Here is a 14,187-nt window from a genome sequence, read left to right on the forward strand (position 1 = left end):
CGCTCCTCTCTGTGGTTGCTGCATTTGCCTTTTAAGGAAACCTGATTTACAGTTAAATGCTTTGGAAGATGGGCAAAGGACCAAGGCGAGTGCTAACAGTGCCAAGGAGAAGCGGGAAATGAGGGAGAGGGATAAGTTGAAGGAAATATCTCTCTGCTTTTAAACAGAGAAGGAAAACAAATTGGAAATGTGGGCGGGGGGAGATGAAAGCACCTACGTCATTGCAAAGCAAGGGCTCTAGAGTAAAAAAGAAAAAAGATTATATGATGAAAACTCGTGTTCTGATAACTTGGTAGCTTGATATCCACAGAAATGGGGCTACGTGCTGCTATGCTGTGTTTGCTTCTGGCTTTCCCCTGCATTTTTTTTCCTCTCAGGCTGGGCACCCTAGAAGGGGGTTAGCTCTGCCTGCCTGGTGTGTCTCAGTTTTAGCAGCGGGGACAGAGAACAGTCACGCTCCTGCTTTCCTTTGCTGGCTGGCAGCTCTCCTCCTCCACCCGGCAGGGTGTGGGGGCAGAGCGGGGCTGCTGCAGGGGGGGCACCTAGGGGCAGGCAGTGCCTGCGGTCCCCACAAGTTGGTAGGCAAAGACTTCTCTATCCCACTCTGCAGCCTTCCCTCACTGTAGGGTGAAATCCTTCCCAAAACCTCACCGATCCCTTGCCCTTGGTGACGGTGATACCTTTCTGGGATGAGTACTGAGAGAAGAGGTAGACGGGCCCATCTGCAGGACCCAGGTGTGATGTTCAGCGTAGGGGGTGATGCAGTCTGTCTCTCGGGGCCGGCAGGTGCGTCTCCCATCTTGCTACTGCTTTCCTCTGCTTTGTGCCTGTATTCATACCCCCGTGGTGGCAGCTGAACACTTGATGCTCACATATGTGGTGCACAGCTCTGAGCCAACCTACCCTCCTGCCTCCACATCAGCAACACACCCTTCTGCATTGGGTCAAGCCCTAACTGGGGCTTTGAGAAGCAAGAGGCACCAACTGTCTCAGGCCTAGTCCTTTCTTGTTCATCACCAGTCACAGAAACAGATACGGTTTCTCCACTCCAGCTCAGACAGGGACTTTTTGGCATGATCAAACATCTGACTTTGGCTCTGTTATTTTGGTGTCATGACTTGACTCAATCTTTCTTCTCTCCAGGTGAGATACAACTTTCAGTTCCCATTTAACGTAAAAGCAAGCCTATGGTTTGAGACCAAAGGTCCATCTGTCCCAGCATCATGTTTCTCATAGTGGTGAACAGCAGCTGCTTGGGGAAGAGTTTAAGTGCGGGGTGAACGTTTAGTCCTGCCTCCCCCGAATCGCTCTCCCAGCCTCCAGCAGTTTATGGTCCCTGGGCGTCTTCTGTACTTGGTGGCTCTCTGATGTAGATCCTGTATTTTAACCCCTTATTTTCTTATGTAAGGCCCTTCCTATTTTATTCAGAGCCACCTTTTTTGCTTAAGAGTCTTTGGTGAGGAACCTCGCTGATTAACTTTGGACAACCTGATCTGTAGTTGCCCATATCTATTATGAAACCTCATTAGAAATTGGTGTACTTTCTAGTCCTCTGGCATTGAGACAGTTTATGCAAGAGATTATAGATGACAGTTTGTAGTCATTTCACCTATGATACATGATGTATTGACTATGTATTACTGTTACTTACTATATATTGCTCTTTGCCAATTTTTTCTATAGTCTCATTTACTGGTACTTCAATTTGAGACCAATGCCATGAATGCCCCATAAAGAAGAGTTCCTGCAGGGAACAGTCCTTTTACCCAGTTTGATTTCTTACCGGTAATGCTTCCCAGTTGGCCTACGTAAGAGTCTAGGACGTTGTTTAAACAATGTTACACTGCTTCTTCTCTGAAATGGGTGAAGCTCAGAAATCGGCTTTTCTAAAATATTGCTTTGGTTTCCAAAAGTAATTTTTGAGTTCACAAAAATGCAATATAAGCCTATGTTTATTTTTATAGGAGAAAAACAGGTAACAGCTGATACTCTGGGCAATTTATAATTGCACCATACAGAACAGAAGAACTGAGATTGAACTCTCATCGGATGGTCTTAAAGTCTTGGAACCCTTGTTGCAACTGTGAAAATATTAGAACAATTTACATGGCATTAAAATTCAATTGAAATGCCATCTGATTAACCTATATACCATTTCCCATGTAATTTTGTTGTAAAGAAACCAAACACTATTATAAAGCAATAGTATTTTCAAAGAGAACAAGATCTGTAGCAAAAGGTAAGTATCTTCTAATAGCCCAACAGACCATTTTTGGTTATTGCTTAAACAATCACAACTGCAGCACCATCACCATGGGTTCCTTTTCATTCTCTTCAGTACTAATTTTTCAGCTGAGCTGCTGTTCTGGACAAAAAAAAAAATATAGTATTCTTTAAAAAATATTATCTCTGCTTTGCTCCAAATTTGCTTTAAAATGTTACACATCATCCAGATCATACCGTAAAATCCATTCACACAGGCGCAGGCAGCAGCAGGAGCTACGGCAGGAAAGCACTCGCGTGGCTGGGAGCACAGTAAGTCCTTGTGCAGAGCGAGCGCTGCTGAGCTCTCAGGAAGCGCCGCCACCGAATTGGCTCACGCTGCGTGGGGCTGGCAAGGGCCACAGACGACGGGTTGGGCCCGGGAAGGGTGCTCCGGAGCTGGGCACGGGCAGGCTGTCGAATTGTTTAGATTTGCGTTTGTTTTGCTTTTTTCCAATAGCTGGTAGTTACCAAAATTGATTCCTAAAAATGAAATTATTTCTTCAAGAAGTAAAGGAAGAGTTGCTTAGGTTCTTGCACCCTCCTGGGAGGTTTCTGTTCCTGGGCTCTCTGCAGGACCGAACACTGTCTGTTTTATCAGGGCGATTTCTGAACTCTAAAAGAGTGTTTGAGTTTTCAGTTACAAAATCTGTAAAAGGAAATACTTTAGCGCTTGATTTTGATGTACAGCATGAGAGAAATCCTTATTTACATCTTGATAGGATATCTTGGAGAAGACCCTGTATGCCTCCCAAATTGGAATTCTATTCAAATAATTCCATTAATTATTTCTCTAACTGACTTCTGGCAGTTGCCAAGCATGAAGAATTAAATCATCTCTTCTAAGATGTCAGAAACATACCACTTTTTAGAGCTTCCATCAAAAATTGACAAAGCATTAAAGCAGCAGCCCGCCGCTGCTGGGCCTGACTGCTAATCGGGAGGACAGAGGACCGTTTTCAGTATCACCCCTGAAGCTCCCAGGGCAGAATCAAGAAATACCACAGGTTTGTCAGCACAGCCTGTGGCCAAGGTGGAGAATTTACATACATCTTCCAGCCGTAAAATCTGTTCATTTCTTCTACAAAAGCCATTGTTACAGAACTAAAGTCTTTTTCTTTCCCCCCCTGCCACCAGTGAATAGATTGTTACACTTGAAAAAGTTTGCAGTTTTGCATAAAAGCATCCCAGCTGAAATGTATTTCCATAGCTGAGTACTGTGTGGAGCAGGAAGGTTTGGAGAGGGTCTTCCAGGTCTTTTTCCGAAGTGCGCATCTTGCCATTGAAAACACTCTCTGACTTCATCGCTGCTTCGCAACTCTGTCATCCGCCGCCACGTGTAGGTGTCGGAGGGCGGCTGGCGCCTGCTGCAGACTCGCTCTCCATCTCCCCTCGCTCCGCAGTTCCTCCTGCCGTTAGCAGTTCGTTAGGAGATGGGACTCCTTCTCATGCAGGCGGGGGTGAGGAAGAGCCCAGGATGACCCCCAGTGCTTGGGGGATTTGGTATATCAAGGCCTATTAGTTCCAAAGCAACTCTTTGTAAGTGAGCCACAGCTTGGTGCGGCCCTTGTGCCATCGATGGATTAGCCACAGGGCTACACGTTTGGCCCAGTGACTGGGAAACAAGCTGAGCCTGCCCACAGCTCTCCAGCATGGCCCCTCTGGAGCCAGCAATGCCCAGGCCTGTCCAACGCCCGCCGATAACCATGCCGATGGCCCTCCTGCGATGGGATGCAGAGCCCAGGAGCCGAAGCAGAATAGCTGCCTGAAGACAGGCAGCATGTTTTCTCCACCCAGAAATGTTTGATTAGGTGAATACGCTTCAGCGAGTTAAGCAACTTAAATCATCCCAAATGTGTGTAAGTTCTACCGTACTTGTTTTGTTAGTGGCTCATAAGGAGAGAGCACTGATATGTTAAATGTTTCCTAAGCCAAAAAAGAAGAAGAAAAATCCGTTTGCTGCAGCCTGAATACCTTTGATTTATGAATCTCTGATTCATCCTGACAGCTACTTAAAAATTCATGTCAAACTCTGCATTAATCTTGGCCAGAAAAAGAAAAGAAATGTGTTAGGTAACAAGAGTGGCACAAAATGCAGTTGCCGTTGTGGGTGTGTTTAAGGAAAGGCATCGTTAGCATTTAACTCACCAGAGACGCATCAGTACATATTAGCAGATACTTTCTCTTTTTTGAAGTCTGTTGAACAAATGTGTACTTGGGCATAGAAATGCATATCTAACGTTGATGTCTCATTACATTATTTCCCTTCTTTAGTGTGTATAGTTTTCATGTATGTCGGAGCTTCTCGTGCGTCATTAGATACTGAAACAGAGATAATACGAACATTTTGTTGTATAAGAGAGGAAAGGGAAATAAATTACTTTCTCTTTCTTTCTTTTTTTATGTTCTTCCCAATATTGAGCATATTTGAGATTAAAAACTTAGCTTAATGACTTGATTGATCAAATAGCATTCTCTATAGTGTCTTGGAGAAATTGTCATAAACTCAATAAAATGTTTAAAAAAAAATCCTGATTATTATTTATTGCTGATTTGGTTATTTTTTTCCAAGAATGCTGCATTACAAATGGTGACGTTTTCCAAGAAAATAACCAGATAGCCTGAAATTTGACTATATTAAGGGTTTGAATAAATAAAAGCAGCTGCTTTCCTCTTGCAATAGCTGTGTCTTCCACTTTGCATTTCTAAATGCAGTTTTACTTAGCATATAACCATGGCAATTTACTTAATATCTTGTGTTTTTTAAAGTATCTTAAAAGGCCCCAGGCCCAAGGTGGCAGTAGACCATCCTGGCAGAGAAATGTAAGGAGGAGAGAGCAGAGAAGGGAGGTGTGTGGCTGCGCTCCTATTCAAAACCGGTTATGTTTCCACCGTGAATTGAAGCCAGAAAGCTGCACTGTAGCTTAATCAGAAAGGGCAGGTGATGAAGAACAGGAATGAGGTTAAATTTTTGCAGGAGATCACAATTTTTTTCTCCCTCTTTTTCATTACTTTACTATTAAAGAAAGATAGGACATTACTGTGGGGTGCTTGTTTTATTATTACAAAAATATTAATTTAATAATTGAACAGTTGAATGTGATTCTTTGTTTGCAACATGTCATATCTGGCCTGTGCCCATTATTTACAGTTCTCCAGAAATATACTAAGCTATATTCAGTTGAATTAAACATAATTAAACATGTTGTTAAAGTTTTTAACGAAATTTAAGATTCAAGATAATTAAACAGTTAAGATACGACCTATATTTTCTACTGAAAACGTTTTTGTCTTATCTCCCATTTTTATAGGCTTTCAGGTAACATCATTCGTACAATGTCCCAGATTGTACTGAAGATGATGTTAGAGGTCCATACTGGACAAGTGAGTGGGTCAGAATGGTGGCTTTTGAAAGGAGTTGATGAAATTCATTTCAGTATTTTTGGCTGTGGGATTTTTTACTATGGGTTCTTTTTGGCTATGTGTGAGGTGGTTGCTTTGGTTTTCTCGTAGAGTGATTTTAATGTTTTTATTTTCTTTAAAGAAAGGGAAGAGAACAAAGGAAGGCATGTGGACAGCTAAGCACTGCTCCAGACAATTTGTCTTATTGACTGCAGGAAAATTACTGGCATGGCACCAGTGCCCTTCTCAGCCACTTTGAGACTTGGCAAATTCTCCCTAGGCTGTTAGGGTAATGTTTGCCATTAGCCTTTTGTAATAAACAGATATCAGAAGAGTTGCAAAGGTAGATTTATCCTGGCTGCTGAAGGTGGGCTCTTACTAGACAAATAAAGGGAAATAGCTGAAAATGATTAATGCTTTATGGAAGAGTATCAGCAGAAAGGTTAAGTTTCCTATCATGAATATCTAAAACTTTTGACTCGGCCAAACTATTGATTTCCCCCTATTCATTGACTGGCCTGTTCATAATCAGGAAAGTGTTGTAATGGAAGGTCTCACACGAGGAAGAGTGGTGCAGTTTGTACTTCTGCTCCAAGACTTGAAAGAGGAGGGTTCAGGTCCCAGCTTTGCAGCAGATTTTGTGTGTGAGTAGCAACAGTCTGTCACAGCTATTTCAGTACCTCCAATTGATCCAGGCACCCAGCAGAATTTGGTAAAGTTTCCACCACGGTCAGTGTTTTACATTGAATGCCACCCACCTGTCTGCTTTAGTATATCCGAGATCCTGCTAGACACCTCCTGGTCTTTAGCATCTAAATACCTTTGAAAACCTGGTTTATACTTCCCAGGGGTTTTCGGTAGAGAAATGTCTGTGCTGGACCGTGAGGACCAGGGCACAGTGCTGCAGAGGTGAAGCTCAGGTCGGATATCAGCTTGGAGGGGGATGCTGTTGGAAACGCAAGTCACCCTCTCACATCTCCATTCACAGCCGAGGGATCCCTTCCCACCTCCACGCATGTCCTGAGGCAGGCAGCGCTTTGTCCTCCTGCCACAGTCAAAATACAGGTAGCCGTGGGGTTAACACCATGCTGGCTGATTTCCTGGGATTTCAGCTGAAATTCTGAAACCCCACCTTCAGACACCCCCAGTTTGTACCTTTCTTTCTGAATGTCAGTTTGTGATCATTTCATATGCTGTTTTTTCTAGCACGTTTCTACATTAAAATACATGCTTTTTGTCCTTAGCTGCTTAGTACAATTCAGGATTTGACTATTGCAAAACATAGCTTACGTGTAAAATTTGTCTACATACTTGCTTTGTGAAGTGGAAGAACAGAATATCCCTAATATTAAACCATAAAGCAGTGATAGTTTATTTATAAAGCCAGAAAAGGCATTTAACAAGCTGCCCAATCCCAGATAATTTCAGACGATATTTGTCATGTACATAGGGGACATAAAATTATGAAAGGAAAATAATTTCAGCAGCGTGTGATGCAAGTAAAATGAAACAGCACTGTACAGAAAGGAAAGCTGGTGCGGAGTCGAGGCTTGATAGATCGGTGGAGGGCCTGTTTCACAGGGTCGTGACTTCAGAAAGATTGACAGGACTGTAGGAAGTCCCTGCCCCATCCCATTAGTGGACACCCCTTTGCTGCCTCGGCTGTGCTGACTCGCGTCCTTGTGGGGCCACGCTGCAAACTGTGTTGGGGGCTGATCCGGGCTGCAGTAGCATTTTCTTGTGGAATAAAACAGTGCTCTTTACTTCAAACTTGCATCAGTTAGCAAGTCCAGCTCCCAGCACGGGCTCCCAAACGTCTGCATGGGCTCGGGCTGTGGGGAGCCTCCGACAGCGTGGGGCAGCGGGTGAGCTGGGAACGTGTCGAGCTGCCCTTGTCCCTGCAGGCTTCTCCTGTTGCCAGCCCTGGGCGAGGGCAGTGATGCTTTGGCACCTTTGGGCTATGAAACCATGTGGGGATCTGTGATTGAAAGTATTTCTGATCTGAATACGGAGTTTGGAGGGGCTTCTCTGACAGCCTCGTGACCCTGCAGAATGGGCCATGCTAAATGTATATGGAGTGTTGGATGGAAGGATGCTGGCTGCAGCATGTCTCCCTTCTGCAGTGCTTACAGCAATATCATCTAGACAAGCCTCAGTAGCACTGGGAATCCGTGTTTATGTCAACTCATGAAACAGATTTTATGTATCTCGCCGAGATTAGTTTATAGAAACACACTGTGTAACTAGTTCCAGTTGAAACCTTCACCAGATCCATCTGACTTACCTCTTGGTAAAAACCAGCAGGAGAACAGGGAGCTCTTTTGTTACTGTTTTGCCTTTTTTTTTTTGGCCTTGCCACATCCTTTTGTCATTTTATTACATGGCAATCACTTGTTTTACTTAAGGTTTCTTTTCTCTCTCTCCTGTCTGATAGGCCTAGAAGATGTTGTAGCAATAATGATTCCTGAACCCAAAGGAAAAGAGATAGTGAGCCTCCTGGAGAGGAACATTACTGTGATGATGTACATAACCATCGGGACACGCAACTTGCAGAAGTACGTCAGCCGGACCTCTGTGGTGTTCGTCTCCATCTCCTTCATTGTGCTGATGATCATCTCGCTGGCATGGCTGGTCTTCTATTACATCCAGCGATTCCGCTACGCAAATGCCAGAGACAGAAATCAGGTGAGCAGTGCTGGCATGGCTGTTTGTGTTTCCAAAAAATCACCATGGGATTCAGCTTGAAAGTAAAATTTGAGGAAATTGTGAATGTGTGGTAAAAAAAAAACCCACAAACAAACAAAACCAAAAACAAACCCAAGGAAGTGGAAAGAATGGGGATATAAAAATACCTGTGTTTGGGAAAAACCAAGACTTGTGTCAATATAGATGGGATTCAGGAAAAAAAAAAATTAATAAATATAGTGTATATATATTATGGGGTTTTTCCACCGTGCAAAACACAAAAAATAGAAAGTTGATAATGTTTATTAATTAAAAGATTGCCTTGGTACATATAGCCAAGTGACACTGAAATGTATATACTAACAACCCTTGAGATCAAAATGATGACTAAAATATAGTGGGGTATGTGAACATCTGTGTGTGAAATGAGGGTTCACAGTAAGTGAAGAAAGAAAAAAAGAACAGAAGGTGTTTTCATGTTAATACTTCTTTAGAAGGGTCTTGGGCTTGAAAGGCAAACATGGCTCTGTTCATTTGTCAATGATCACTGAACATAGAAGTGCTGTAATGATAGCCACCAATATTATTAAACCATTGCTTTTGGTTTTGGCATCTTGTCCAAACCCCCTGAAAGAGATACAAAACCTATAGAGCTGGAGAGAAGTCAACAGCAGTGGGAATGAGCCCTAGGTCCCGAGGCCCTCTGGATTTATAAAGCACTGTGCATCTTTATGGTAGTTCAGCAATGAATAATAATAGCAATGATAATAATAAATTTAATCTTTTCTTGTCTGGATGCAACTATCTTGGCATCAGCAGAACTGTGAGGCTGAGGCTTCTACATTTCATTCTAATGGTACGGTAGAAAATGTTATCAATGTATGAAATCTGAGGAGATAACCATTTTACTGCAGGGAAAAAAATGCACTGTAATTCAGAGATGTTTCTGGACCCTTAATAAATTACTGTTGGGGCAGGGGGAGGGTTGCCTTGCTTGCTCTGCAGAAAAAACTGAGAGTGTTAATAATCATCTTGTAGAGAAAAGTACTGCCACACACTTTGTAACGTATACTTAACGTATGGGGATCCCTCACCCATTGAAATTCAGGCATCCTCTGAGATAGAGAGCAGCTGCTCTGTATTTACAGACAGAAGGAATATATTTTCCTTTTAAATATACAGTATGAAATTTTGGATAGCAAGAATGAGACTATCCCAGCTGGAATTTGAACATCACTGGCAGCAGATTCGCTGTGACTGTAACGGCTGTGATAATTTTTAGATGCTTTGGCTGCAAAAGCACATGTGTGCCTAATTTATGTATGTGAGTACCGTAAGCATGCTTTCAATCAAGTAATTATACAGGCAGATTAGCAGTGTAAATAGACATACGTAAACATGAAAGCCAGCAACATAAGAAGCTCATTCAGGTAATATGCTATAGTTTGGAACTGATAGGTTTATATATTCAAGCAGACTTCCTTTTCAGTATTTTCTTTCCAAAATTTGAACAAGACTAACATGTGCCCAACCAGTTGTCCTGTGCAGAGGTTTTAATAACTTCGTTATTATACTAGTTCTGTTCTTCAGAAGAATAAGAAATCATGCCTCCTAAGCAATTATTTATTACTAATTTTTTGCCAAAGCTGTAGTAATGATATGGGGCAAACTAGAATTTCTTCATGTACTTTCTTCGTTCAGTTTTGCCTGACATCTCCTCTAATCTCTTTATTAGCTCTTTTCATATCAAAAATGGTAGTGATATACAGACAAAGCTTGACCATTTGTGTTAATGAGTTGCCGTGGTTTGGTTTTTTTCTCTTTTAGTCCTAGCTATGGAATATAATGATGTAGGTAGTTCAGAAGAGCTCAGCTTGCTCTTGCCCTTTCCGTGAGGGTTCCTCTCTGTTTCCCCTAAAGTTCTGCTTGTTGGTTGGTTGTTTTTCTTTGGCACATTTTCTTGTAGCACAAGGATGGGATCACAAAGTTCTATGTTAGTGTCTTGGATATTCAGATATATGCAAGAAAAATTGTTTGTGTTGCTTTGCTGGAGCAAGATTCTTTTGTCATTGCTCTCAAAAGGTTTTGCCATTATAACTTGCATGTCCGTTTTTATGAAGGTATTGTGCTTAACTTGTTGGAAAGCCTTGCATGTGTTGTAAGCACCTTCATTGCTGGCCAACTTTAGGAGAGATGCTTCCTTCTATTTGTATTTGATGTACTCAAGCTAAAGTTTATCCAAAGGTTGAAATGTTTGGATAAAGAGCACATCAGATGAAGGGGGAGCCAGCTGGCCTATTCAGAGAAGGTTGTGCTATCGGTTCCTACCCTGCAATGCGATAAAATCTCACTGTGCAGACTGACTGCCCTGTTCTGAAAGTGTGAAAAACTGTGACTCATTTATTAGACTTCAGTTAAAATAAAAAAAAAAATTAAAAAGCTTAAAGTCATTTTGACATCTGAATGATTTAAAATCCCACAGTTTTAGAAAACATAGGCCCTCAGAAGCCCTTGTTTTGTGTCAAACAAGAACCTGTGCCTACCTCTCTCATGCATGCCCTTCCTAGGTTTGGCTGATGCTGGAGTTGCTACGAGGAGCAGTTCAGCCTCCTCTGGACTGGTAGTCTGGGCACTGTGCTGAGGGAATGGGACAATGTGGCTGACTGCAAAATATGATTGGCAGAAAAAGCCATTATCTCCAAGCAGGAGGGGTGTTTTGCACTGTTACATGAAAGCCAGATTTCTGAACATCTTTCCTTGGTCACTCCAAGTCTCCCTAAGTCATCTTCCATTTTGCCTCTTCCAAGCTGACCCATTGCAACTATGTCTTTCTTTTGTGAAAAACATGGTGTATCCTTTTGCCAAGCCTCATAACCACCTTTGCCTCCTTGTCCTCTTTTATATGGTGACCCTCCTTTCTAGGTCCACTTCCCTTCATGCACACAGCATAAGTTGCTGATCAAGCGGTAAGCCCAAAAGGAACTGATTTAATTATCCATCAAGAAAGCAACGAGTCCAGCTAGTGAGAGAGGCAGCTAGAAAGACTGAAGAATCTCCTGGAACCATTTTCTGTAGCTCCCCAGTGAGGTGAAACCTGGACATACAGCATGTACATCTTCAGCCACCACTCCTCCTCACCATGTGTGCAAAATCCAGGTTCATGTGCCAGAAGGAAGACACAGCTCGCTCCAGTTAGGTGCCTGATTTTGATGAGCGGAGAATCAGGACTTCAAGGATTCTCACTGAATGCCCTTGCCTGTTCATCCCAACTTGGCTGGGAATTAATGCAGTGGAGCGCAAAACTCTCTTCCATTATGGACTTGTGCACCTGCAGCCAGGGTGTCAGCTACAAATATGGTTAAAGTTTTGATTTTAATACATCTAATTTTTAAGAGTATCTCTAGCACAGACAACTGTACGGTACATGTGGAAGAAGCAGCTAGGTAGTAATATTCACATTGATGAAAGTCCAAGGCCTCCTCTTTTTTTTTTTTTTTGCCACCTAACAAGATGTCCAGGAAGTAGGTGGTTGCCCTGATGATACGCCCTTTTGATATGAAGAGAATAAATTTGTGTAAGGAAAGCATAGGCAATCTGCTTCCTCAGCGTTTTGTTCCTGGAGCCCTCCTGAAGATGAGAGAGTTTCTCTGTGAAAGACTGTGGGAATTGTTTGCATCAAGAGACATCAGGTTGCAGAGTTAATTGAAAGCAGTTTGGAATTACATGACAAGTTAAGTCCTGGAGATAATTCAGCAAAATGTGACTTGCTGTTTTAGCCCTGTAACAGCCAGGACACAGGCTTAAAAAAAAAACAAAAACTCCCCAACCCTGTCAGTGTGTCATATTTCATATTTCACCAGTAATAGTGGAGTTCTCTTTTTGTCATCTGTGAGGCATGAGATGGGAAGATGGCAAGGGGATGATATTTAAGTGCCAGACCTGTTGACCATATTTTCTCCATGTCGTTTCTTCCCATTGGTTTCTTGTTAAGAAGTTGTTTTCTGTAAAGTCATTTTGAAACCAGTGGGCTCCGTGAGTTTTGCAGGACAGTGAAAGCCAAAGCAGGCAGTGATTGCACTGGGGCTGAAGAGGGTCATGTGCATCCTGGGTTAATCTCCAGTGAAGGATCTACTTTAGTATGTGACTGGCAGCATGTGGAGGGTCAAGCAATTGTCTGAGAAGGAAGACTGCTGGCCGTGGCTTTGAATGAGAGTTTGGGGCCATTGAATAGAGACATCAATCTTTGAAGCAGTCTTGGGAAGATGCTTTCCATGATGGAGTCCGCAAACTTTATCTGTGGTACAGGAGATGTGTCTGATACCTCGTCCTGGTGGTGCGCTTCATTCTGCACAAGGTGATCTCCCTGCAAAGGTGATAGTTTAGTAAGGCCATTAAGAGAGAAGCACTTACCGTAACTTCTCTGCCACAGCATCTACTGTCATTTACTTCCTCAGGAACAGACAAGTGATGCTTTCCATGCTACTGTCGTTTCTTTTGAACTAGTATCACCATCTCCCCAAGACCACTGCATCTGATATGCTTAACTCCTTCCAGTCCAGTACTGAATGTTGCAGCCTTGCTAATGAGATTATGAGATTTATGATTGTAAACCTCTAAGCCTCACTTTAAACCCTTAAACTATTGTAATGCCTCTTATCTTTTAGGGGAAATCATTGGTTAGTGATAGCATGCCTTTCGTGCAAATGGAAGAATCCTTTGAAAGTATGTCTTTACTCCAAGGTATTCCTGTTCTTTCAAAAACTAAATTATTCTCATTTGCATGTAAGTCAGGAACTTGTCTATTTAAGCTAGATAAGAGAAAGCAAACATGAAAACAAGCAGATCAAAGATGTACATGAGTCTTTAATCTTGTCCTTTCCCCTTGAAGAACGTGCAAAAAAGAACTGAGATTTCATTAGTTTAAGTAAAAATAATGATAAAAAGAAATCACAAGCAATTCCTGAAGCAGGACATAATGGCTCTTGTCTTGCTGTATGTTATCAGTCTGTCTTTGATTTACATTAATTAAACAAATAGCTGGCAAGAAATGTTTCCAACTCTCGTCTGATCCCTTTATTTAAGGGAGACTGTGAGAAAAATGTACCACAGAAAAGATGTTGTATAACTACAAGATACTCCCTCACGTGTAATAATTAGTTATGCTGGAAAGCTCATATGTAAATCTCATATGATAGCCAAGATCGTTTTCACCTCTTTAGCGAGATCTGAAATTGCTCTCTGCTTTCAGTATTGCATGCATTTTGTCAGTCTTCCATGTCTTTCCAATCCAATAAGCTTACTCTCTAAATTTAATTCAGTGATTTTAATTGAATCTGAAGAACAAAATGGTAATTTATAAATTGTATCTGTATGGTGATTAGGTCTCAATTTACAAACTACATCCAGCTTCCTTCCATTTTTGGCTTCATGCTCTCGCCCCGTCCAGCTGGAAACCCCTCCCGCTGACAGGCCCCTCTGAACTCCGGCACGGGCAATGTTCCCAGCCCGAAAAGTTGAATGTCTTCTGAGTCACCAAAGCTCCCAAGTCTCCCTCCTATCTAACAGCACATGGCTGGAAACATGGATAGGGAGGGGAAGTGAAGAGAAGAGTTTGTCATTTATTGGTGGTATATTGGGATGCACTGTATCATGAACTGTTATAAAACTGACAAGAAGACATCAGAGTAGGTGTTGCTGCGTGAAACTGTACAAGAAAGGCATGAAAAAACTGGCGAGAGCCCAGAGGAGGGTCACCAGTATGGTCTGGGGACAGGAGCACACGACATCTGAGGAGGGGCGGAGGAAGCTCGGCTTGCTAAGCCGGGAGGAGAGGAGAGG

General features: G+C 42.4%; 1 protein-coding gene across 1 annotated transcript in view; it reads left to right on the forward strand.

Annotated features, from left to right (window-relative positions):
* Positions 1-14,187, forward strand: part of RNF150 (ring finger protein 150) — a 138,599-nt gene that overhangs the window by 81,019 nt on the left and 43,393 nt on the right. Inside the window, exon 5 of the mRNA XM_009328863.1 lies at positions 8,099-8,349. Within this exon, the coding sequence (XP_009327138.1) occupies positions 8,099-8,349 (251 nt within the window). The remainder of the gene's footprint in view (positions 1-8,098; positions 8,350-14,187) is intronic.

This window comes from Pygoscelis adeliae, unplaced genomic scaffold, assembly GCF_000699105.1.
Source record: "Pygoscelis adeliae isolate BGI_AS28 unplaced genomic scaffold, ASM69910v1 Scaffold66, whole genome shotgun sequence".
Lineage (NCBI taxonomy): Eukaryota > Metazoa > Chordata > Aves > Sphenisciformes > Spheniscidae > Pygoscelis > Pygoscelis adeliae.